The sequence below is a fragment of the Ursus americanus genome, chromosome 7, assembly GCF_024610735.1.
Source record: "Ursus americanus isolate L20-20 chromosome 7, mUrsAme1.1.p, whole genome shotgun sequence".
NCBI classification, from domain to species: Eukaryota; Metazoa; Chordata; class Mammalia; order Carnivora; family Ursidae; genus Ursus; species Ursus americanus.
In genome coordinates, this window is record NC_142133.1 from 57,017,276 (window position 1) to 57,044,155 (window position 26,880).

A 26,880-nucleotide genomic window follows, 5' to 3' on the forward strand; every position below is an offset into this window, starting at 1 on the left:
TAATTAAGTGTGAACACTATGTAACTTACCTACACAAAAATTGTCGTAAGCCACTGCAGTGTACTACTGGTTGCCTTCATATTAGGTCTGGAGGCCACACTCAAAAGTCTTTGTATTCATCTCAACCCAAGATCAGAACAGCAAATAAATATCTGGTAATTATATAACTTAGCAGAAATTAGAATATTGTAAATAGAGTTTGATTATAATTTTGTTTTTTCACTCTGAAGAGTGAATGTTATCTTGTTAGTATAATGAGATTATAGTTTTCCTCATTTTCAGTTTTTTGTTACTGACTGTAGTATTTTTACAATAAAGATGCTAAATTTGTAAAACTCTATCAAAATCGAACTAAAGGGGTGTCTGTCTGGCTCAGTCAGTAGAGCATGCAACTCTTGATCTTGGGGTTGTAAGTTCGAGCCCCACGTTGGGTGCAGAGATTACTTAAAAATAAAATCTTTTATTTTATTTTATTTACTTGAGAGAGAGTGAGAGCAAGAGTGAGAGAGAATGAGAGAGAGAGAAGCAGACTCCCCGCTGAGCAAGGAGCCCAACACGGGGCTCGATCCCAGAACCCTGAGATCATGACCTGAGCCGAAGGCAGGTGGTTAACTGACTGAGCCACCCAGGCGCCCCAAAAATAAACTCTTTAAAAAAATGAACTATAAATTATACAATTTTTCATTTATGTATAAAAAAAGAAGTTTGCATGGCATTTAATTGATTTAATTTTTATGAAATAAACCCTACAAAGATTTCTCAAAGAAATTTGAAGGTCCTCAAACTACATCTGTTTTTCATTATAAGTGAGAGATTCTCGACTATAAAACAATCATTAAACCAAGACTACACGTTGCACATCGCCATCATAGTTAAGTACTATTTGGAAGACCATGATACTATATGTACGAATCTGATTTCGTTTCATAGTTTCTTTTTTTTTTTTTTTAAAGATTTTATTTATTTATTCGACAGAGATAGAGACAGCCAGCGAGAGAGGGAACACAAGCAGGGGGAGTGGGAGAGGAAGAAGCAGGCTCCCAGCAGAGGAGCCTGATGTGGGGCTCGATCCCATAACGCCGGGATCACGCCCTGAGCCGAAGGCAGACGCTTAACCGCTGTGCCACCCAGGCGCCCCTCGTTTCATAGTTTCTTATCTAACGATATTTATTTTCTGCTTTCCTAACATTTTTCTTTCTTTATCTCTAGATGAAAATTAATGAGCAATTTAGGACATGATGTAAATCTAGAATTTATTGATCACATATTCAAAGACACCTACAGAATGAATCTATAGGATGGAAGTTCCACACGGCATTTGTCTAGAGTGAGATTATTTTAGGTTGTGCCTTGACTTCTGAATGTGAAACTAGATACAATTACCATAAACTAAGACAGATTGTTACAAATGAAGATACTCCAACACAAAGACTTGTAGGATTTTGTTTAGATTGTCAATGGTTGTTTCATCCAGATTTTCTTCATTGTCATCCATGGTGTGCCAGACTTCAGGGAAAGGAGATGGAATCAGATGCAAAACTGGAACACCTAATAAGAAAGAACCAACTTGTAATGAAGAGCTTATTTCCAGTAAGTAAATTAGAAAGTTATCATTCTTCAAGCACAAGTCTGAGTACCAAGTACCAGGAGCTCCATAACATGTAAAGACAGCTGATAATTCATCACTTTCTGTGTACTTCCCCTGTATCTTACGCTTTTACTCCATTCATTCATTAAACAAATGTCAATTAATTCAGTAAATAATTATGAAGTGCCTACTACGTACCAGTCACTAGTCTAGAAGTTGAGATTTCATCAGTGAAAAGCTCAGACAGAGCTTACATTCCAGTAAGGAAAGAAACAAACAAATACTCTAAAAAGTAATTTTAGAGAATGATAAGGGTTCTAAAGAATAATAAAACAAGGTAAGGGAATAGAGAATGAGGGCAGACAGCTGGACCAAGAAAGATGTCTTTAAAGCCAGGGAAGGCCTCTTTGAGAATCTCACATTTAGTTAGCGACATGCAACAAAGGAGAAAGCAGGCTGTGCAAAGATCTGGGGATGAGCATTCCAGGCAATAGTACTAGTAAGTGCAAAGGTCCTGAGGTAGGAGTGTGCTTGGCCTGCTTGAGGAACAGGAGGAGGACAATGTAGCTGGATCAGAGCAGTAATTGGAGAGAAAGGCAGGAGGAGATGTTGGAGAAGAACAGAGTCAGAAAAAGGAGGCTTTTGTAGGTCACGATAAAGACTTCGGGTCTTATTCTATGTGATGGCAAGCCACTAGAGCTTTAAAACAGGGAAGAAACATATATATTTTTAAGGTTTAATTTCTTTATTTGTCACAGAGGGAGGAAGGCTGAGAAAGAGAGAGAGCACAGCAGGGGGAGAGGCAGGCAAAGGGAGAAAGGAGCCCAATGCAGGACTGGATCCCTGCACCCTGGGATCATGCCCCAAGCCAAAGGCAGACCTTAACAGACTGAGCCACCCAGGCATCTGGAAGAAACATAATTTGATTTACATTTTTAAAAGATAACTCTAGCTGCTATGTAAAGAATAGGGAAGCAACAGCAAAAGCTAGAGACCAATTGGGAGGTTACTACAAGAGCCCTTGAGTTGATTTAGACTTCCACCATTGACATTAAGGGTATTGCTTCCCTATTAATCAAAAAACACCAGAGTTACACGAAGTGTAAGAATATTGTCTTACTCTATGAATGGGAAGGCAAGGTCAGTGGAATATGAGCTTTTATGAGTATTCTGGAATGGGGGTGGGGCTTAAGGAGTTAGAATGACTTTCATGAAAAAATAGAGATGATTAGTGGATGATTTAATCTATCAAGTAATTAAATGTAATGGCTCCTCACCCTTCTAGATTGTTGCAAATACACAAAATACAATAAATAAACAATAAGTAAAAAACGCATATGTGCACACACGGATACATCCGCACATGCACACGCATTACCTCTTCTTAAAAATGGAATATGGTCATCCTGAATCACACCTCCGTAATCATAATTCTGGAAATACCACCTCTCTGAGGAGTGATCCTTGAGCAAACCTAATTTGTAGAGTTCGTGTTCTGCAGATGACAATCAGACAGCAGATGATTATCGATTCTTATCTGAACAATCCTCAGAACGCAGAAGGAATTTGAAATCTCCACACATGTGGCCATCACTTCTTAAACAATATGCAGCAGCAAGCCCAGCTACACACCTGACAATAGCATCTGGGCTGAACTCGGGGACGTACATTTTGGAGTAGTTCCAAGGAGAGAAGAACTACACACGCTCTAGCTTCGCGGGCGAGAACCTCCTTAGAGGTAGACACCAAGCAGGACAGCGGAGAGATGGAGGATGAGACCACCACAGGAACAGGGTGGGGGAGGGACACAGGTTTGCCTGAGCCTCGGGTAAAAGTTTCTCTTATAATATTCTAGATTTGAATTTTGGCAAATTCTTAATTCACGGCAAAAGTTATGCCTTGAGATGGTAGTGTTTTTCCCTGCTGCTTAGAAGAAACACGATTCTATCCCATTCCAGGAAGTTTGTGTAGCTACTAAGGAATTCCTAGCCTGAAGTTCTGGCCTCAAAAACAGTCCTTCTGGCCTGGATTTCATCATTTATCATTTATCATTAAAGATTTATCTCATTTTCATCTCCCCCTGATGCCAATTGGCTGTGTGTGTGTGTGTGTGTGTGTGTGTGTGTGTGTGTGTGTGTGTGTTTCATGGGATAGGAAGGAGTAGTGGAAGCATGAAGGGAAGAAGTTATTCCGTTTTCCTTTTCCAAGCCTCACGTCTCTCTCTTGAGCCACAGATACTTTGATTCTTTTTTTTTTTAATGATTTTTTATTATATTATGTTAGTCACCATACAGTACATCCCTGGTTTCCGATGTAAAGTTTGATGATTCATTACAGATACTTTGATTCTTTGCCTGGCCTGGCTTGACCTGGTCTAGACTAGTCTACTGTCGTTTAACTGACACGACACTGTCCTTTAAATGACTTTTGAAGGAGCTTGGCTTTCTCTTGCATTCTGATCTCTTACTTCCTTATAAAATCGAGATGGTTCTAGATTTAAAGGAAAATCATGTCTGAACAAGGTAGGAAATAGAAGATGACAAAGACAGAGATAAAAAAAAAGAATGAAAAATTAAAGAATGTCTTTTGGCATCATAAGGACCGTAACAGTCATCATTAGCCAGCATGCTTTTCTGACCGGAGTTTTCCCTAGACATGCATTCCGTACACTGCAAACAGGACTCTGAGAAAATATTTTCAAATCATTGCTAGGGATATGCAAATATTAAATGTAGCATTGTATGTTTCTAGTTCCAAATGCAGTCTCATGCAGGGAAATAAAGTGGGCCTACTGAAAAAGATAAATAGCAACAATAAACTAATCAGTAAAGCAAGAAAAAAAGCCAGCAAAGTATATTTTCAAATCATATATTTAAGTCATAAGTTTTGAACTTCATTTTTTCTTTTTTTGTTATAAATTTTGAATTTTAACAACGTAGCATTTGTCCATAAGAAGGAACTAAGTTGACACTTCAGTGACAGTGGTGCTTACCAATTGCTTCCAGTCTATCAAACCATCGGGCAGTTTGGGGGAAAAAATTGGGAAATGTTGGGTTGGGAGCTCCAATTAAATCCAATAAGACCAATAAATCCTAAGAGAGAAAAAAAATTGTTTAATTCTGTCACCAGAACACATTTCATATTCATCAATGGAAAAAAAATCAGTCAAAACTAACCGCATTTTAACAGTTGAGAATAATCCAGGGAGCTGTGTAAATGAACAAAAGGGTTAATAACAGTGTAAGCTGATTATTTTGAAGAACTTTTAAAAATCTGGCTTATGCAATGTAGACAAATGGCAAAGCGTAGATTTTGTTGTGTCTGTATCCTCAAAAGGATATCACTAAGGATAAATCAGAAAGAGGACACTTAGATAATATTTTATAGAGTAAACAAGAATACATTTACTTTTATTTTCAGATGGGATTCCAAGTCTCTCTGATCGTCTATTCCATTCTAATTGGTCCTTATATCCTTGGTCTGTAAATGTTACAGCTGTCTGCGCGAAAGCACTTGGGTAGTAACTATTTATTCCTCAAAGCAGCATATAGGAAAAATTTCTTAACTATGAGCTCTGTGACCTACTGTCTCTGGATCTCCATTTTCTTTTCCATCAAACCAGAAGCCCAGACTTGCTGGTTTTTAAAGGCCCCTGCTGATGACAAGTCTCCATAATTACTCCAGTGTTTCTCGTTTGAGCCATAAAACATCAGCAGGCTTGAGGACTCCCTGAAGACTAGCTCCCACATTAAGAACTCCTGATTTATATAAATAGATCCTGACACATAGTAGATAAATATCTGCAGAGTCTCTGATTCTAACGACATAATACCTATTAACTCATGAATGATGATTAAATGTATTCATTGGGGAAAATAAGTTTGTTTGAAATAAGACTATATTTACAAGGTTGAATAAGTTACATTTTTTCTGGGAAAAAATGGTCTTAACCATCACTACGGATTCATGTATTTGGACTGATAAATAACCTTGTTCCTCCTCCTGATCAACCCGGTCTCTCCTCCTCTGAACACCTTTTAGTCACTTGGGCCAAAGGACTGAATGAGGTGCCAACCATCTTCCCTGTCCCATTATGAGCTGCCAACAGACAACAGGGTGGAGAGAATGCCAGCCTGATGTGTTAGAGCCACAGAGGACACTTAATGTGGCCATTTGGAGTCACAGTGTGAAGGTGATATGGAAGGGAAAGGGATGGGTGGAGGGGGTGAGGAATAGGCTTTCAGTTCACAGGTAGGGTGATGGCGGGGATCGATGAAGACACAGGGAAGAATGAAGTCTCAAGGGTAGCATGAGGTTCCAAGCTGGGGTTAGTGAGGATGTAAGACTGCATGAAGGAGAGAAAAACAGAGTAGGGAGAGAATTCAAAGATGAGGTGAGGGACTAGGGATCGGGTGTGGGTCCAGAAATGGGAATTAAAATGGAGTCATGCATTGCACCCATTACTTGATAATAAGAGCAGGGTTTTAAGGCAGCATCAAAAAAAAAAAAGTTTCCATCACCATGGCAACAATATTAGACCAAAACACATCCGACACAATGTCACATACACACTGGGAATCATTATAACACTTTGAGGCCACCAAGGAAATTCTTCACTCCCATGCCCTACACCTTGCCTCCAGTTCCCAAGACCCCGAGAGCCTCCTCAGGCTTTGTAGAGGTCTCAAGGGGTTTGCTCTCACCGTCTCTATACGGAACTAGGGAATGCACTCCCATTGGACCGGACTGGATCTGATGTTTTCTTAATCTGATTGTTTTACAGCATTTTAATTAAGCTCAGTCAAACATAACTTCTAACCCAGAATCATTCTTTTTAGCTCTGGGATTCCTCAAAAGCCCAATGCCTGCCAAGGAATGTTCTATAGTAAACACTCTGCTCCAAGAATGCCGTGGCATTTTTAGGTCTTTAATTGGCTTTAGCTTTGGTTTCCTCTGGGGCAGAACCTGAAGCTGCAGCACCATGAGAAGTCCCCAGACTAACCATGCCGTGCAGTTGGTTGGTGTCTTTCGCTCCAGGTGGGTGCGGGGTCGATGCCATCTTGGGAGCTAAGTGCCGAGACCCATACAGAGAATCACGAAGAGACCAGTGAAGCAAAGCCTCTTCCCCATCAAAGAAAATTAGCTGCAGTGAGAGGTCTGGCTTGGAGTCTGGAATATTCTGGTAAAAAGAACAGTAAAAAGATAGCAAAAACGCTGTGAGGATTAAAAAAAAACTTCATGGTTTCCTATCAACCCGGCAAAAAGACAGATAGGCCATGAAGAAAAGGAAGACATTAAAGCAAGGGAAAATTGTTAAAATAGACTTTGTACCACTTTACCTCCAAAAATCAGCCCACTTCCCACGGTCTTCACGCATGTAAATTTCACTTTCCCCCACTCCCTCTGAATACAGAAGTCTTATATGTTTTCTTATTCCTCAGAGAAATTTGAAACTGTGCAACTGTCATGGTAGACAAGGTCACACACCACCCAGTTTCCTTCCAGAAGGGTGTGTTGCTCCTGCCACCAGGAGAGATGTCCTCGGGTCTTCAGCTGATAGTCCTTCTAGGGACTGCCTCAGCCATGGGGGTGTCCTATATCTAATGACCGATCTAAGCAGGTCCTGCGGGCTCTGTGGGGCCATTCCACCTCCAGAGCTCCCCAGGGTTGGCTGAGCCTGTTGTTGAACCTGCATGGCAGATTGACTTCTCCTTCTGCCTAATCCCATTATCTCTGCCCTCCCTGCTGCCAGGGCCACTCCCTAAGAAAGGACCTACATGCCAAGCTCCATGGCAGAGTGCATCCCAGGGGATGAAACCTGAAACAACTGCAAATCCTCCTTACTTCCCACCTTATTTGAGTCTGTAATTTTTTCACTGAATCTAGGTTCAAGGATCTGCCTTGGGAATGCATCAGGGACTCAAAGAAGAGTAATTACAGCCTCTCCTTTGAAGGAGTCTACACGTCAGTTGGGTTAGGAAAGATAAAACAGATATGTGAGCAGGACAAAGTGTGCCAAGGGTCACAGAAGCAACATACAACTTTTCTGGGAATTGGATAGAATGAGAGGTCACATCCTTGGGGTGTCAAGGAAGACGTTATGAGTCAATATTTGAGCAGAACTTAGAAGGGTTAGTAGGATTCTGATCGATTTTGTACTTTTCACTGTCACCTCTCACTTTTCACATGAGTCCTTCTGGTACCCTACCCCCCATAGCCCTCCAACCCCACTGGAATCCGTGATCTATTGAATCCTTCACCTGTTCACAGTCCTTCAACCCCACAAAGTCCTTCAATCCATATTCAAGCTTAAATTCAACAATCATTCTAACCACTCCCTTGCATACAAGCTCCACTCCCTGGCCTCTCTCCGGCTTGGTCAAACTCATGTGGCAAAACTCTAACCTTTAGACCAACTCCCTGCCTACCTCATGCCTGCATGCAGCCGAACCTGCCTGGAGAAAAACATACAACCATTTGCTCCTCCTACCTCAGCACAGTGCTGGGGATATGCTCCCATCAGACCGAACTGAGTCTGAGATCTCCCTAATCTGCTATGCATATCATGACTTGTCTTATCTCGCTAAGGATATTTATTTACTTACTTATTTTTTTAATCTCTAAGGATATTTAAAACAGTGTACCTCAGGTTATCTCCTGCTCCTTGTGCTCTATTTCCCCTGAATTCATTTTTCAATTCATACTGTTTTACTCCCTTTCTTTCATGCTGGAGACTGTCCTCAAATGTCTGGTCACCCTTCGTGTTCATTCATATTAAAGAGTAAGGTACTGGGGCGCCTGGATGGCTCGGTTGGAGCGTCCAACTCTTGATTTCAGCTCAGGTCATCATCTCAATGTCATGGGATGGAGCCCCATGTTGGGCTTCATGCTCCGCAGGGAGTCTGCTTGAAATTCTCTCCCTCTGCCCCTCTCCCCGCCACTCTCTAAAAATAAATAAATAAATTTTTAAAAAAAAGAAAGAAAGAATAAGGTACTAAAACACTGATTAGAGACACAGGTTGGTTGGCTTCACTTCAGGGCAATCTGGTGCCCAGCTGGTGTTTCCATCGACATATCCCAGTGCTCCTTGTGCCGACTCACAAACGCTCCCCCCACCCCAGCCTCACTTGTACCTCCCTCACTATCTCCACCAATCCCTGAGCCACTCCAGGATTTTGTCAGGGGATCACTGACTTCTCCATTTCCTCCTGGCTCTGGGGAATATGACTTCTCTCTACTCAGATATGCCATTTGCCATTTCTACATTTACCTTCTTTCTTCATATTGTGGTTCCCATTAACACATGTTCCCTAGTTTCTTCAAAGATGGAATTTTCCTGATTGTTTTAGGGTGATTTCCTGAGATGGAAAGAAATGTCTTTATCATCTGAAAACTAAGTTATCTTTTTATGCTAATCATTGCTGTTGTTTTACTATCACTCCTTAATGAGACCACAAGAAAAGGATAATTTATTACACTTTGAGTCTCTCCCTTACTCCTGACAGCATTAAGCACAGGATGTGTTTGTCTGTACAATATATACACATTCAAGGTTTAATAACTACTAAGTAATTAAACAGATTTCTCGTCGGCAAAAGGTGTAAGGTACATACTTTGGGGGAGACATGCTAAGTTTCCAGTTGTTTAAAGGGCCTTGACTCTTTCCAAAGTTCCAGCTCCAAATCAAACTGCATAATAATGAAACACCAGAGCAGAATAAGATCGCCGGGGACCGAGACATTCCGCTCATGCCCACGGCGGAAGCAAAAGCAGGTAGCCTTCATACTTTGCAGGCTTAAAGGTTCAGGAGCCTCACTGAAATGTCATCAGCTGAGTGACTCCAGTGCTCAGTGCAATGGTTTACTTTCTGTTCCAATCGTTAAGACAAGAGTAGACTGTGCAGACAATGATCCTGAGTCCCGTGAGGCACCTTGTTCTCTTTGTTTCTTTTCAGGATTAGCAGGAAAATAACTGTGGTCCTCAATTTCTGGTAACTCAGTCTTAGAGCTGGGAAAATCTGTGCAGCCTGATTTGTGAAGGTCTTTCAGTTCTTCACGGTACTGTGATCAATGCCTCGGTGCCAGTGTCAACATAGTAAGTGAATTGTCTGCGCTCTTTCCCCAACCAAGGCTAATGGCGCAATGATAAGGTGTAAAAACCCAAGCCAAACTCAGGGGCTTAAAGCAACACTCCTGGGTCCTCCTGGGTCTGTAGGTCAGCTGGGGGACAACTGATCCAGGCTGGGTTTGGTTGGAGGAGCTCTGCCTCACCGTGACGTCGTAAAGGTGGACTCTGCCCCACATGTCTGATCCTCCCCCGGGGACCGGCGGGCCAGCCAGGGCGTGCCCTTTATGGCAAAGACACGAGAGAGCAAGCCCCATTACACAAGCACATCTCCAGTCTCTGTCTCTGTCACATCTACTAGCACCCCATTGGCCAAAACAATCAAACAACAAGTCCAGAGTCAAGGAATGAGAACCTACAACCTGCTACCCTGGGAAGGCAAAAGATGGGAATGTCTAACTGTAATCTTACCCTGGAGGGTTGCACAGAGTTGGAGCAAGAGTCCCGTCTGTTCTCCTGTCCTCTCCCACGTCACATTCCACTACCACCTACCTAATCCCCGACAGCTGAAGAACTTAAAACAGCGCCTTAATACAAGTTTAGTTAAAGTACGACTGGAAGAATGAATCTGATACTCCTCACATTTCAATTCAAACTAGTCCTTTTTTTTTTAAATTGTCCACATCACTGCTACTTCTCTGAGAAAGGATAATGAAGAGAATGTGCGTGTATTTCTTAAATGGGGATGTCCAACCAACAGCTCATTCTGTCCTTTCTGTTTCTAGTCACTAAAAGCAGGTATGAACTATTTAGAAAAAGGCAAAGGAGATCACCCAGAGAAAACACACCCACTATACAGACTCTGCCTTTCACTTAATGTCCTTATGCTGGAATGCAAACATGAAAAATTAAACTTTAATATCAGCTTCTGAATTCTCTCACCCAATTGCTGGGGAAAAGTACTAGTTAAAAGCAGAGCAGAGGATGGGACAAAGACATTATAGAAGGTTCAAGAAACAGAACAAAACAAAAAAAAAAACAGTGAAAAGGATATGGAGAGGTTACAAACAATTCTTGCTTTCTTCAAATTCAGCATATCCAGCAAAAATAGATCAAATATCTCTATTACTTCCATTACAAGATAAACCTTTTACTTCTTTACCCCCATTGTAGCAAAGGCTGGCCCCTTCATAAAGCTCTGAGGGGAAAAAAGGTATTTGTTGCCTGCGAACCAAGTTTTTTGTGTTTGCTTTGTTGTGTTTACTTGGTTATGAGTGATATCTGAACAAAATGTCTTCATCTAACTTAGCACTTCTTTCCAATATACCCTTAAGCACAGAGACTGAAATAACATCTGAGAGTCCCAGAAGTATTTTGTGCCGAGAACATAACAAAAGCTCTGCTATGCTACATAAAATTGAGCCGAGATTCACAGATAATAACAATGCATTTCTGCTCCATGCTTTTCATCTTGATACGTCTGAATTACCCACTCTCAGCACCACTTTGCAGCAGCCCCCCCCAACTCAAGAGCCACATCTCTCAGATTAGAAGGTTGTGAAGTTTCATGGCTACATAAACAAGAAGAAAAAACATGCTTCTCATACATACGCCTGTACCAACTGTCCGCCTGCTTCATTTTTTGCAAAGAAACATTGCATTTCATTTAATATGTACGCAAAATTAAGCAATCCAGTGCCAAAGAATAAATTCACTGTCGTGTATCATAGTGTAATCTTCCAATTAATATTCATTCAACTTCTCATCATTTTGCAACAAATTAGTACAAAGTGTCCTGAAAGTCTACATTTCTAAATGGCCTTCTTACTCCCCGCAAGGATTCTAGAATTCACCCTGAGTTCTTCTAATGTGTTTTATCCCAAGAATCTATGAGATGGAAACAAATACCTCCAAGGAAAGGAGTTGCTTGTCTAAGGCACGGGCAAGTTCCATCATCATCGCACATGGCACGGCTGAATCAGTGGCTCCCACAAACACCCTGTTGTCCCAAGGGTGAAAATACTTGGAGTCGTAGTGACAGGCGAGGACCAAGTGTCGTTTAGCATTGGGGTTGAGGGTGCTGATGATATTTGAGAAAGACCGGTACCCATAGGGTGTCTGACTCAAGAAGGTGTCTACTTCCAAGACCCAGTTGGCTTGAAGTCTCTGAATTCTCTGCATGATGTGCTGATCAAAAGAAAAATCAAAATTTCAGATCTGGACATTTTCCATTGGTTAACTATATAAATAAATATATATATATATAATTTTTAAAAAATTTTATGTGATACCTTTCAAGTTAAAAATGCAATACATGATTATGGAATTAATAGCAAGGATGATTAAAGAAAAACCTATCCCTCTCCCTTAATCGTCCCCCTACAAAGCAATCCCAATCAATTGTTAGTATTAACCAATGTTAATAGTCTGAAGTATATCTTTCTTTTTTTTTTTTTAAGATTTTATTTGTTTGAGAGAGAGAGAAAGAGAGTGTGATCGTGAGCAGGAAGGGAGAAGCAGAGGGAGAGGGAGAAGCAGGCTCCCCACTGAGCAGGGAGCCCGACACGGGCTCATCCAAAGACCCTGAAACCATGACCTGAGCCTAAGGCAGACGCTTAACAGACTGAGCCACCCAGGTGCCCATTAGTCTGATGTATATCTTTCCACACCATTCTTATTGTTTATATACTAGCACGCAAACACGTCATTTGTGAAGGGGCACATGGTTTTATGGGAATAGAACCTACATTACACATGATTCTGCCCCGTGCTGTTCCCATTGAACAATATAACAGGGTCATTTCTACATGTCAGGAGACAGAGATCCAGTTCAGTATGTATTAAAGTCCACTTTTAATATTTCTAGGAGTCTAAGAAGGCATTTTGAGAAGTCAGATATACCAAGGTCCTACAGGTCTCAACTCCTACCCTAAGCTCTTTAAAGGCAAAAACGGCAAATGGTAGCTTTTTGTCCCAAGTGCATAGCATGTGCTCCAAGTTCAGCAAATACTTCAAAATGTAACAGACACTAACAAAAGATACTGACGGTATAATGAAGTCCTGTAGCAAGGGGATGGTTGGGGGATATTTGAGGTCCTGCCCACTTTAAGAATCAATAAGCAACTCTGAACCATAATGACATATCAAGTGGTTTTCCTTTGGCAGCCAAGGTAGATTCAAACCCCGCTACAAATGGTAAAAATAAAAAGGAATCTATTCTCGCATCTCTCCTGGTCACCTGGGAACTTATGAACAACACAGGGACTGTTAGGTTGCAGATGGAAAAGAAGCACTGCTTCTGAGCCTGGCGGTGTCTTCCAAAGAGTCTAGAATGCGTGGTGTGAGGAGCTACGGTGAGGTCACTGCTGTTCCCTTTATCCCTTCCCGCCTCCATTTTCCCTTCACCTCACTTTTCTCAGTAGGTTTCATTTATTTTATTTTATGTTGAAATATTGTATACATCTTTGTAAGTTTGCCTTAAAGGATTGGTTTAAAACATCAAACGACAAACTAACCATCGCCAGAAATGGCAATTTGTTAAACAATTAACATCTGGTAGGGATGGACTTTCAGGCGATAAACAAATAACTCGTAATAATTGGAAAAGAATGGAAGGTTTTTGTCTTTTTTGGGGGGGGTTCCCCGCAAGGAAATACAAGATTTTCTAGCCTAGCCAACTCCTGTGTGGCCTGTTGTAACTGATGTGACATGACACAGAGGCAAAGGCTTTGGAAAAACTGTAGGAAGCTTCCAGGAAAATAACTAAACTAGAGACAGGACAGTGATTCTCCGCTCAATCCTGCAAAAGCCAAATAAACAAACAGCCCCTGCTTCTCACTCCCTGCTTTCGGTGGTAAGGGACTTGGGCCACAAGTATATGTGTATGCAGTCCCTTACCTTTCTGATTTCAAGTTTACAAGTTCTCTTCTCAAGTAATAAAAAGAAAATGTTTCTAACCTTTTTGAAATTATCATTCACATCTCATTTGCTTTGTTTTCACCCACAATTCTTGCTCACACTAGGCTATCACTAAATATGGGCTGATTATAACTAATAAGTCAGTCTCCGTGAGAACATACAAAATTAGATGATATCAAACATAGGTAGATTGAATAGAGAGAAATCACTGTGCACCTCAGATAAGCTTTCCACAGAATATGAAAATAAGTTATTCCCAGACTTTGAGGAAAAGAAATCTTTTCCATAAAAGGGGTCATCTTAAAAAAAAAAAAAGGCATATATTCCAGAACATCTGGTATCCAGATGAGGAACTACTCCAAAATCAATAGCAGCCTGTATGCTTACAAAAATGAATTGAGATTTAAAAAAATATATATGTTAGCTTGTTCAGCAAGGGTCTCCCACACAAACTCATTTCTCTACTCCCAAACAGGTCGTGGACATAATTTCTGATACCTTGTGTTGATAGTAAAATCCACAAAAGCATCAGCAAATGCCTCCAGAAGAGTTCTCCCTGAAGCAACTTTTTTTTTATTCAGCATAAATATTTTTTAATTATCTTAGCAACAAATTTCTTTATAAACAATCGAATTGGCTCCATAATCTAATTAGGTCACCAATATCCCTTGCTGTGCTTTTGGCTTTCAGGCTTAGTCTGCAAGTTCCCACTGCAATTCTGTAGCGTAGGATCCCCAGAATTACTGTTCTGCTCACTAGAACGCCCTAAGCAGGGGGTGCTTCCTGAAGCCAGGTAGCAAGAACTCGGGCCCCCCAGGAGTGCAAATTGCAGTTTAGGATACAGATTATACTTTGGATTATTCCTGATTTATTTTTTGGAGTGGGGAAGGGAGAAAAAGAGAGAGAGATGGTTAGATAGAGACAGAGAGAGATGCAGACGGAGATAGACAAACATTGCATAGAGCCAAAAAGGATACAAAGATAAAGGTAGAGACAAGGAGAGAAACAGAGAGTGAGAGAGGAATAGAGAGAAAGATAGACATAAATAGGACATTCTACTTCTGGTAGGGGGGAGGTCTGGGGATCTTAGGTTAGCATTAGTGAATGATCCTGGGTCTAATTTAATTTCGCATAAATTCTCATTTCCGGGTTCCAAGAAACAATGATGGTAGTAGACCAGGTTGGTTTGTTTGGAGGAAGCAGATTCTATAGTATTTGCACCAAGTCTACAAACAGATCAGTGTCAGGATGCTGAACCCTGACACCGGGGACTTCAGGGTACCTATATCTTCTTGGACGGTCCACATATTAGTCTCTTGGGCTCCACATTGAGCGCTCTCCCCCCAAGACCCTTCACCCAGAGCTATCCATACTTTCAGCTAAAGAAGCCCAGTTTCAGCTTCTCAGATGTACTGTTCATCTATATGGGATTTTAACCCTGACGTTTCTCGCTTGCCTCTTTTAGGCAAAGTTTCTGGGTTGCTCCTTAGTGAGATTTGATCATTCTGATTTTTAAACCATTTTTTTATTCCCATCTCAGAGAGAAGTCACTGAAATACCTCAAACTTTCACACCTTCAAACTATTTATTTTACAAATAAAATCTCTCCTAAAGAATATATTCTAAAAATCCAATAGGCATCTTAAGGCTCATTGATCAGAGACAGTAAAAATGGAGACTCCAGAGGGCACCTGGGTGGCTCAGTTGATTAAGCATCCGACTCCCGATTTCAGCTCAGGTCATGATCTCAGGGTTGTAAGATTGAGGCCCTGCATTGGGATCTACACTCAGTGTGGAGTCTGCTTGGGCTTCTCTCTCTTTCCTCTCCCTTTGCCCCCACCCTCTTAAAAAAATGGAGACTATAGGACATTGTTCCTGTATTATTCTCTGAAAAAGAATCTATAGCAAAGTATATCTTTATTGATAACAGCAAAGGTCAACTCAATAACCAATGTTATACCAAGTCCATGTATCTTTAGATTTGAAAGTCTTCTCTAGTTATAACCCTGAAACTCTGTAAATAATAAAACATCTAATCCAGGGCTCAAAAAGGTCTCAGGAAAAAAGTAGATTTTCCACCATTCTTGTTTGAACTTAGTTCTGAGTGACAGGTACTAATCCTCGTCCAACTGAGTCTGTTAGCCTAACTCCCTCACCATAACCTAAATGTCAGGCACCTCATCTTCTAAAGCAGAAACATTTCATCTTCCACAGCGTAGGGGACAGCTCTCTAAAAATTCATGGTGATCTTCTTCTCAAAAAAATTATAAAATTGAATCTCTCTTTTTTTTTTTAAGATTTTATTTATTTATTTGACAGAGACAGAGACAGAGACAGCCAGCGAGAGAGGGAACACAATAGGGAGAGTGGGAGAGGAAGAAGCAGGCTCCCAGAGGAGGAGCCTGATGTGGGGCTCGATCCCAGAACGCTGGGATCACGCCCTGAGCCGAAGGCAGACGCCCAACCACTGTGCCACCCAGGAGCCCCTAAAATTGAATCTCTTAAGTGACATGTCTATCACTATCATCCTGTTCGGATTACTGCCACATCAGCTAGAAGGTGCATAAGCAGCCCAGCAAACAGGTCCCAGCACATTCCAAAATACTGTCAATAAACTTCTCATTTGCCTCCACCCTGTATGGCATGGAAAGTGTTGCGGGTTCAGTCATTTTCATGTAGTTTTTAATCACAACAGTGTCTATGTGTAATATTTATGCTACATATTCTGTCAAAAGCTATATACAGATCCAAACAGCAATATTTGTTGAGTTTATGGATTTCTAAAGCCTGCAGGCAAGGACCCTCAGGTCTGAAGTATTCCTACGTGTTTCTGGGCATATACAGCCTTCTGATCAAATGGCATGGGGAAATGAAGAAAGTTGAATTGAACGAATGAATCTATAGACCTAATTTTTTTTTTCTAATGAGAAACTGAGGATTTTGGAAAGCCCCAGTAAGCACCCTGAGCTTGGTTTAAGAAAATGCTCAGGTGGGGCACCTGGGTGGCTCAGTCGTTAAGCGTCTGCCTTCGGCTCAGGGTGTGATCCCGGAGTTCTGGGATCGAGCCCCACATCAGGCTCCTCCTCTGGGAGCCTGCTTCTTCCTCTCCCACTCCCCCTGCCTGTGTTCCCTCTCTCGCTGGCTGTCTCTATCTCTGTCAAATAAATAAATAAAAATCTTTAAAAAAAAATGCTGGGGAGATGAGGCCCAGGGAATATCATTGAAATGAATGGCAGGTGTCTCACCCTCCAACGCAGGCAAGAGAAGATCCGGACCTGGAGACTGTGAACACACACTCCAGAGCTGGTTCCTCCCAGCCACTGCTCTTAGTGATAGGATCAAGAAGTCAAGCAGATCTGGGTCCAAATTCTGGTCTCATCACCCCTATGTGTATAACCCTGAACAAGTGAACTCATACACCTAAATCTCAGGCCTTTTCAATCTGTAGCATTAGCATAATGCTAGTACCCACGTGGCAGCATTGTTGTGAGGACTGAATGAGAAAATCCATGCAAAGAACTCCATAAAATGCCTGACAAAAAAAAAAAACACCCAGTGCTCCATGAAATTCAGCCATCGTCATTATTATTCCTCACTCTGCCTAAAGGTGAGAAAGAACAAAGGTGCTCTTTGGGTCTCCACTGTCTAATTCCTTGGGAGAAACAGGTGCCGGTGGTTGGAAGACAAGAACCTAGTGGAGCAACGGACAATGGCTATCTGGGCTAGACGCGAGAGGCAGGAGCCTTGTCCTGGGCACAAAGGATGAGCCTAACAGCTGTGTTGCTGGGCCTTGCAGGTGTCACTCTAACACAGAAGTGGGGTGCCGAGGTCTTGTGCCTGGAGAGTTAGGCAGGTGGAGTACAATCAGAGGAGGATTTGAGGGGCCAGTCCCTCCCCATTCTTTCTCGAGCTGCCCCTTGAAATGACGCTATTTGGCAAAAAGCAGTCATCCAGAGGTGGGATATCAGATCACTCAGGAAGACTGGCACTAAGGAGGCAGGGACATTTAAGGTCTAGCCCAGCTACGGTTTAATTTACCCTCTAGAGCAGTGCCTTTCAAACTGCAGTGGTAAAAATCAGTGGATCTTGAAATCAGTTTACTGGGTCATGACCCACATTAAAAAACAAAATAAAACAAAACAACTAGCACAGCAAATCAACAATATCGAGTAAATCTCAGGAGAGAGAGTGTGGATTTTTTTCATGAGACTTTGGTGTCATTTAAATCTATTTTTATATCTGTGTGTATAAAACGTAATTTAAAAAAAATTGTTTACCTTTTTTTTTTCAACATGGGTCAGAGTCAGAAGTGTCAGAAGCACCACACTGGTACAAGTAGCTTATTACGATTCTCTCCTTTCCCTCCAGGAAGCATACAATTTCCCAAGAGGAATGGAGGCCTGCTAGGACAGTAACTCACCCTTGGCCCAGAACTGTCAAGCAAGGACCACCTAGGGCTGTTGACCGTGGGAGGGCCTTAGGGTCCAAGAAAACATGGTTGGGTGCCTGGGGGTGTGTTACAGAAATGACCAGGAGTTGAATACTTGTACGCTGTCTCCTACTGCACCCCGACAGAGATTGCATGCATAAATTGATTTAGATTAACCCGTATCACTCCAATCGGAACAGACATTCACTCTCAGTTGTTTGCTTGTCCGGGTCGCTTATTTTGGTGAATGAGAAGATGAGATGACAGATCTGAATATCAGACAACTCAGAACTTGGGACATGATGGTACCTCTCATGTGAAAGCAAAGTGTTCAACAACCTTTAAGTGTGGGGGCCGCCTCCTCACCTGGCGAGCAGCATAGCTTCCCGGGGATCCCGGGTATCGCTCTATCAGCAACGGTCGCAAGTCGTTTTCCCACATTCCAGAAATATTGGTGCCTTCTGCAACTTGTCGAAGAGACGATGAGTTCAAAATGGCTGGTTGGTGATAATACTGAGGATTGAAAAACATTATTTAACTGGCTATCATTTCATAAAATGGCCAAGATTTAACCCTGAGACATTCGCCGTAGAGAACCATTTCCTTTGAACCTCAAACTAAAGAGATAGCTCTATGTCAGAAAGCAAATTAAACTACTCAACTCTAAAATGGGCCCCTCAGATCTAGAAAGTCACACTGTTTCGGCCGCTTATTTTTAAAACAAAATGAATGTAATGCGTTGAACCTGAGAATTAATATTTGGCACTTCCTGTGTAACTTTGAATGATTTTACTACCAGCGCTTTGTAAAACTAAGATTTAAAATATCAATTATTGATCTCCTATTCTTAAGAAAACCCAACATTAACAAAACTGCAGCCAACAGAACAATTATACCTTGTAGCACAATGGCTTTATAAAGGGCAATGCGGCATTACAGAGGAAACACAGTCTTAGAGTCAGAGAAGTGGAATTCAGAGCTTCTGGCTGTCGTTTATAGGTTGTATGACTTTGGGTAGGTCCCTTAGCTTCTCATTCCCCTCAAAAAAAACTAATAAAGGAATTTGAGCTACGTCTTCACTGTCCAATATGGTAGCCACTAGCCACATATGACTATTAAGCTCTTGAAATGTAGCTAGTTGAATTGAGATGGGCTTTAACTGTAATATTCACGTTACTTCTCAAAGACTTCGAACAAGAAAAAAGTGAAAAAATATCCCATTAGTAAGTTTAATGGTGATTACATATTCACATTTCATATATTGAGTTACATAAAACATATTATTAAAAGTCATTTCACCTATTGCTTTTTACTTTTTTTAATGTAGCTACTAGAAAACCTAAAATTACATATGTGCTTCTCGTCATATATTTGTATCGGACAGCTCTAGACTAGATATCGTTGAAATTCCTTTCAGCCAGAGTTTGGTGATTCTATAACCCATTAACTAGTACACTTTTTATCTTCAGCTAAAATTATTTAAAAATTCTATTAACGGGGCGCCTGGGTGGCACAGCGGTTAAGCGTCTGCCTTCGGCTCAGGGCGTGATCCCGGCGTTATGGGATCGAGCCCCACATCGGGCTCCTCCGCTATGAGCCTGCTTCTTCCTCTCCCACTCCCCCTGCTTGTGTTCCCTCTCTCGCTGGCTGTCTCTATCTCTGTCAAATAAATAAATAAAATCTTTAAAAAAATAAAATAAAATAAAAATAAAAATTCTATTAACTTTCACACTCTTTAGAATATTTACCTATTAGCCGAGTTAACCTTAAAGAGCTAAATAAACATAAAAATCAAACTTGTATTTTGGATATGACTTTATACATGCTCTTCTTGTGATGAATCATTCATCCATTGCATGTTTATCAAGTACTTAGTGCTGGAAGGGGTTACTCTTCCCACATGGAAGTGTGCGATTGATCCGCTGATTTCTTCCCTAAGGGGAATGATGAAGGTAAAGTAAGGATAGAAAATTCTTTGGAATGCAAAACAGAAGCTGAAGGAGCCTCGTCTGCTTCACAGCTCTTTCCAGCACCAGCGTTGGCTGACTGTATCTCAGTTATCACAGAGGTATTTTCACTCCATGTGGCTAGTGAGAAACTGTGGAATTAAAGAATGCTAATTGCCAAGTGACTTACACTCATCTACACGTTGCTATATCTCACCATAACTCTATGGGGTGGTCATGCAAAGAGCATGTGGGTTCAGACACACACCCTCAACTCAGCCCCCCACCACTCACTAGCTGTAACTCCGACGGGTTACTTAACCTCATTAAGCCTCAATCGCCTCATCTGTAAAATGGAGGCAATAACACAGACTTCCTAGAGGAATTATAATTAAGTGAGATAATATATATAAGCTGTCATAGTAAACATTCAACAAGTTTTCATTCTGTTACCTTCTATCAAACACAAAAGAGGTAAAAAATTTAGACCTGGAAAGACAACTTAGAGATGATCTAATCCAGCCTCCCCGACTGATGTCAGTGGAAACTGAGGTTCGTAGAGACCAGATGATTTTCCTAAGGTCGTACGAGAGCTCCACATAAGTCCATGAAAATATCTGGGTTCCATGGATTCCCCAGTCCCATGCCCTTCTGTTCTGCCTCCCTGTCTCTCTGCCTCATTACCCTGGAGGTAACCCCAGTGTGGATGCTGGGCCCGAACCTCTTCAGATTTGTCTTTGTTACAGATAATATACTTTAAATATATTTCCTGCATAAATTCGTCACTGCAGCCTTTAAATTCCTTGGTACTTTCTGGATCTCAGTCCTTAAGTTAGCTCTCGAACAGCACTTTGAGAAGAAAGCTGACACTAACAGACGAAGCAACAGAAATGTGAAAAGGACAAAGAAGGAACTGGAGGCAGAAATGGGATGATGTCTGTGGTTAATTACTACTTAAGCAGGCCTACAGAGCCTGCCTGGTCTTTCCTGCTGCCTCGCTGCCCCCAGGCAGGGCCACTTGCCCCAGTGCACCACGCTTCAGTCTTCCTGGCCTCCTTCCAGATCCCAAAGTTCTGGGAGACTCTGCCCCGTCACGGCGTTTGCACCTGTTGTGACTTCCGGCTTGCAGGCTTTTTCTCCCTCTTCACCCAACTCTCCTGCTTACTCAGGTTATGACTTGGAGACCACTTTCCTGTGTGTTGACTTGATTTCGTACAGGGCTTCTGCTCCACAGGGGCAACGACTGTCTTTATAGCCTAGTCCCTCCCACAGCCACACGGCGCGCCGGGCGTCCTGAGTACTCAGTCAATATTGGGTGTGGTCATCAAATAAGGAATTGACAGATGAACGGTCTCTCTAAAATTCTCTTCACCAAGCCTGTGTCTATATAATAATAAAGTAAAATGAGCATTAAAAATATCAAATCAGTTAAATGTACAAGCAATTATAAAAATGGGAGAAATGAGAAGCTACTTGCTGCAAAGGGCTAGAAAGGGCTGTGATTCAATTTTGGTGTCTTTGCTGTCTTTTAATTTCTCATCTCAATGCCTGTGATGCCGTAGGGTTGGTTAGGCCCAAGGCAATCTCTGTAAACACCGAGAACTGCTGTGTCGGGAAGGCTGTCTGACCGGTGACTCCTTTTCTGTTAAGTGTCCATTACTCCATCCCAGAGCCTACCTGGTCACTGTGGATGAGGTCCTTCACCATGTCCATGGTGGGAGGAAATCGAGCTCTTATTTAAACGGGCAATTTATGGCAATGTACAAAAGAGTTCTTAAGAGATTTAAGAAAAAACAGGAACAAGATAAATAACCCTCCAGCATTGCTAGCTGTAACAGATACCGTAGGTGAAATATAGTTGAGAAATAGCACCAAAAAGTGCTTGATGGACGAATGAAGGGTAAGTGGACCAGACAGGCCCATTGATTGATGTTCCTCGATACCCAGAATTACACCTGTTGCTTCTCAATCTCCTGGGCTCAGCCATTTAATTAACATGCTTCAGTAAAGACCCCTCCTCTCCCTGCCTCCCTGGAAGGAAAGATACTCCTGTGAAACTATACAAATAAAAGCTTCCCAGTCAGTGAAGGACAGACAAGGGGAAACAAGCACACTCCATTAATGATTTAAGCCCTCCTCATCATTAAAGCCTTGTACAGAAAGCACTGGACTCTTCCAACCAAAATGGTGCCCATTCAGCTTTCATGGAGGCTCACTCTCAGAACTCAATGAATATAAAAATCTATGTGGAGATAAGAGGAAGGACTGAGGGGAGAAACCTGGAAAGAAAGTGTGGGCTGAACATGAGGAAAGTAAATGAGGCAAAAACAGCGTGGAGCCCAGTGTTAAATGCAAACCCCAAGTTAGTCTAGGCTTATTTCAGTTAAAGGCACATAGACAGGTTTCTTTGGCATAGGCATTCTCAGACGAGCGAGTCTCTATTACAGCCCCCTGCCTTGTCTTTTCAGCCAGGCAGAAAGGACAATAAGTCTGCTTTGGGTGACAAGAATCTTTCAGCTAAAAAAGTGTGAACCAGATATCCTGAAACATCTCTTCTAGGCTAATCATGTGGTGCCAGGCCAAAGAGGGGTTTAATTACGTAATTTGTAGAGTTGGCCCCACTTGCAGGGGGATTTGAGGTCCCAAGCCATTGAATTAAAGGGAGATCATTATAGAAGCTCAGCGATTTCAATTCCAGTTCTCATCCCATATGAGTGTCTCCCAGACAGCACTCAGATGAACTCCTGTGTCTACCGGTAGATTCAACCCAGCCAGTATTTACAGAAATCCTTCCGGTGTGTCCAATGCCTCTGACATGACAAATGCAGGTGTGGAAAAGTTGAGAACTGAGTAAGATAAAGTTCTGTCTTCTTTCAATGCAAGGAGCCCTCTACCTAAAAGAAAAGCAATGTAGGCTTTAAACCAACAACTCAAGAGTCAAATCTCAGGTCCCTGACTTACCAGCTGTGACTAGGCAAGGCTTAACGATCTGTAAGGATGTCACAGTACTTATTTGCCAGGTGGTGGGAGCTCAAAGATGGCAGATTTCGTCTTTCTCCCCCTGCCAATACCCAGCCTACCACTGACCTCCCTGTGCCTGCCTCGGAGTCTCCATTGTTATTTCCCTAAGAATCGTGGTGGGTAAAGGGGTGAATGGCTAAGGACTTTTAAGCCATGGAAGAGGGGAACCCTAAAACCCTTCAGAATATGTGTAACGCCAGAAGCAGAACAATGTGAAGTGCTGAAGACAGCAGACCGGCCTACCAGAGAGGATCCCGGAGAGGGACCCCTAGCGGAGCCCAACCCTCCCGTATATGGTTCCTCTGTTCAAAAACTCTGCCCCTCCACATCCAATACGACTTGAAATGTTCGCCTTTGTTATAATAAAGGAAAATTCTACTAATTGAAATACATCGGTTCCCAACTTTGTGACAGAGCAAGTTTGGAAACAACCTAAATATCCATCAGTAAAAGGATAGTTAAATTATAGAATATGAATGATTTTGTAATCATCAAGTGACGCTTTCAATGAATATTACTGGTTCAAGGAAATACTCATATTTTAAGTGACGTAGTAAAATATAAAACCATATATGCAGCATAATCTCTAGTATGAAATAAGTATTTGTGTGTGTTATTTTAAAAAATAAACAATCAGTCTTTATTGAGCATTTACCATAGGGCAGCTCGGTGCTAAGTGCTTTACATGGATAGCTCAATTCTCATAAAAACCTACAAGATTGGTATAATTGTCCATTTCTTTAAATAAAAATACACACCATATACACATATGTGTGTGTGCATAAAAATATGATATATGTATGTACAGAAAAAAGAGGGAGGGAGGGAGGGAGAGAGAGAGACTATTTTCCTAGTTTTCTAAAATAAGCGTGTTAACTTTATAATTGGGAGATTTCAGTAGAAGCCCTACTTTTTAACTAATAGCTTCCTTAAAAAAAAAAATATGCAAACTTCCTAGCAGTCATCAGTCTTTCACACTTAAGAGAGGGCTGATTTAATGAGATTCTTTTTAACAGCCAGTTGACAAGGTTGTACCAAAGGAATGGATCTGTACCAAAGAAACAGGGTTGGGGATCAAGGACGGGACAGGATTCCAGAGAAGTAGTTGGGAATAAGCTCAACCCCAGGACAATCACCTTTAAGCTCCAAGAGGGAGATCAGGAAAGGGAAGAAAAGGGAGGGAAGGTTCCAGATACAAACTACCTATTTTGGAATTCTATTTAGGGTCCAGTCTGACCCAGAAAAAGGGAAGTAAGCTCTTCCTCTGGCCCCCCAACCTCCCACCAGCCCCATCCTCCTTCACTACTGAACACTGTTCCCTACACCATCAGCCAGGACTCATTTACTTCGGAGAAGAGAGTGGTAGAGGACACAGGAAAGTTCTTCAGTTTCACTGGTGTAGGAGTGGTCAGGTGTCCTCACCTGTAAGTTGGGAGGGAATCTCCCCTCCCCCCAGGGGCACTGTGAGGTTCAAGTGAGATGATTATATATAAGAGCCCTGGTGCCCGGATGCCAATGCCTCTAAATATACACCTGCAGGCCCGCCTGAGAATCTAACCGTTTATAATAACTGCTTCTATGGGAAAATGTCTGCAGCTTTCAAATAACCAAATCACCACGTCACAGTCTCTGAACTCAACCATCAAGCAGTTTTTAGGTACGAGATGCCACTGAAGGAGACACACCTTTATTTCAAAGCAAAGGAAATGGATTTCAGAACCAATGTTTTCTTTACTAAACCTCACCTTTTGGCAGACCAGTGTACCTCAGTGATTAAAATAGTTACGTGCCATATATAGCGGGAAGGCATGTATTTTAGTATGGACCAATTCATTTCCCAGGTTGCAAACTGTACCGGCCACCTGCAGAACTTTATGTAGGCCTCCAGAGTAAGGGAGGAGGGGACCGGAAATTGGCAATCGTCATGGCTGATTTTGCCATTTGCTTCATTTGCTTACCGCATTTGAAAGCATCCAGTTTCCTAGTAGAACAGTGATTAGAAGCTTCTTTAAATATAATAAGGGATTCATGCTTTAAAAGACTTTTCTCAAAGTTAAATTCTCAGTAGTTCAAAACGTGTTCAGAATCCAACACCGTCTCCCATCTACAAATACATCTTGCCTACAATTGATTCCTAAGGAACAGCTCATTCAAACAGTTCCCATCTCACTTATTCACCCATTTAGATGAATCAAAAAGACACATTTGATGTGGCTCCATATTCTGGTTATTAATGCTCCCTTCCCAATTTCTGACTAGAAGGGTACTGGGGGTGAAGTGAAGAAGGAAAGGGTTTAAGTATGGGACTCAGTGTCCCTTGAAGGACGTTACTCCTACTGAACGCCCATGGAGAGTTTTTCTTCTAACGCAATTATTCTTGAGTTGCCTTCGCACACCCTCTCCAGGGTCCTCGTGGCTGGTGGTCTCCACGTGTAAGTGGGGGCACGTTGTGGTGTCTAAACGGTGAAGCTAAGGAAACATAACACAAACTGAAGTGGGCCATTCATATACACATGCGTGTGGCTGCGAGCGAGTCCGCATGTGACCCAGACAGGGCCTGTGCATTCACCGGTGTGCCCTGTTTTCCCGACGTGTGAGGAAATACAAGCATACCGTAAGCATTGAAAAAATCTGATCCATAACACTGTCAAAGTTTACAACTCCTTACTGCTTTTCTTAGTATTTTTAAAAGCATACCATTTTACTCCAATACCATTAACGTATGCGTAATCCCCTAGCACTGTCATGATTTCAAAACTGTTACACAAGAAAAAGAAATGACTTTGGACCTATTTACTTCACACAGAGGAAACTTGCATCGTAAGTTCCTTATATGAATTTCCACCTACAACCAGATACATCGCCCTGACAACTGCACGGATTCTCTTTTGAGAAAAAACCAAATACTTTAAAGTGAAGCTGGTGTCCAGTTAGAGCTGCTGCGCTTAAAAACCTAAAATAAACGGTAACACACATCTGTCCAGAGACTGCAGGGAAACTCCAAGGTCCAGGGGCGTCCGCGGATGCAGCGGTGGGGGAGCGCTGGGCACACCCCCCGGCGCGGCGGGCAGCCCAGTGGCCGCTGAGCGCCGCGACCGCCCGCCTCCGGGGTCCCGAGTGGGCGGCGGCGCGGCGAAGCGCCCTCACCTCGCCGCTCGGCCGCCGCCGGCTAGACACACTTCCTGTGCCTATCGGTACCCGCATCAGACCGCAGCCGAGGGGAGGCTGGTGACATCACTCTGCTCCCGTGGCGTCTCCAGAGCAGCCCCGGGGCCAGTGAGGCACCCCGACGAGGACGCAGAGCCCCGATTCCTCCGGGTGCCCTTTGCGGGCACGGCTGCCTGGGCCGGCCACCGCGGCTCTACCCGCCTCCCACCCTGCCAAGGTGGGGTCTCCCGGCCCCGGGTCCCCGCGCGCCGCACCAGCCGCCCAGGTACAGTCACGCAGCGGCTCACCTTCTCCTGGATCCAGTCCACGGAGCCTCGGTATCTGACCCCCCGGGCCGCCAGGGGCAGCGCGGCCACCAGTAGCAGCAGGTGGAGGGTGTCCATGACACGCCGGTCCCCGCCGCCTGCCATCTCCAAGGCTGTCTGGGCGCCTGCTGCCCTGGCCGCCGGCGGTCACGAGCCCGGGAACGCGCGTCCTTCGCCGTCCCCCTTCTCCACCCTTGGGTCGACTGCGCCCGCCTCCCCATCGCCTCCCGGTCCCCTCCCCACTGCGCTGCGCAGGCCGAGGACGCAGCTCTCCTCCCCCCACCTCCGACCTTCGCAACCCCGGGGCTGGGCTGTCCTGGGAGGCAGGAGCTTCCGAACCCAGGGAACGCAGCCGGCGGAGGAAGAAAGGAAGGAAGAGACTGGGAAGAGGCATGTTTATGGTCTCCAGTGCCGTGTAACTGGGAATAGAAAGGGGAGAGC

At 42.9% G+C, this 26,880-nt stretch overlaps 1 protein-coding gene across 1 annotated transcript; it reads right to left on the reverse strand.

The window, feature by feature from the left end:
- Window positions 1-1,236: 1,236 nt before the first annotated feature.
- Window positions 1,237-26,644, reverse strand: QPCT (glutaminyl-peptide cyclotransferase). Its single transcript, XM_045809059.2, has 7 exons — window positions 26,422-26,644; window positions 18,366-18,512; window positions 11,561-11,839; window positions 6,591-6,767; window positions 4,581-4,680; window positions 2,967-3,083; window positions 1,237-1,548 (listed from the first exon to the last, which is right to left on the reverse strand). Exons 1-7 carry the CDS (start codon window positions 26,542-26,544, stop codon window positions 1,403-1,405), a joined length of 1,089 nt encoding a protein of 362 aa, XP_045665015.1. The 5' UTR covers window positions 26,545-26,644; the 3' UTR covers window positions 1,237-1,402.
- Window positions 26,645-26,880: the final 236 nt, after the last annotated feature.

Coding starts and splice junctions, on each gene's coding strand:
- QPCT (XM_045809059.2), bottom strand. CDS start 26,544: ATGGCAGGCGGCGGGGACCGGCGTGTCATGGACACCCTCCACCTGCTG. Junction 3,084..4,580: donor TGATAGACTGGAAGCAATTG/GTAAGCACCACT, acceptor TGTCATCTGCAG/AACACGAACTCTACAAATTA. Junction 1,549..2,966: donor TATTCCATTTTTAAGAAGAG/GTAATGCGTGTG, acceptor CTTTCTTATTAG/GTGTTCCAGTTTTGCATCTG.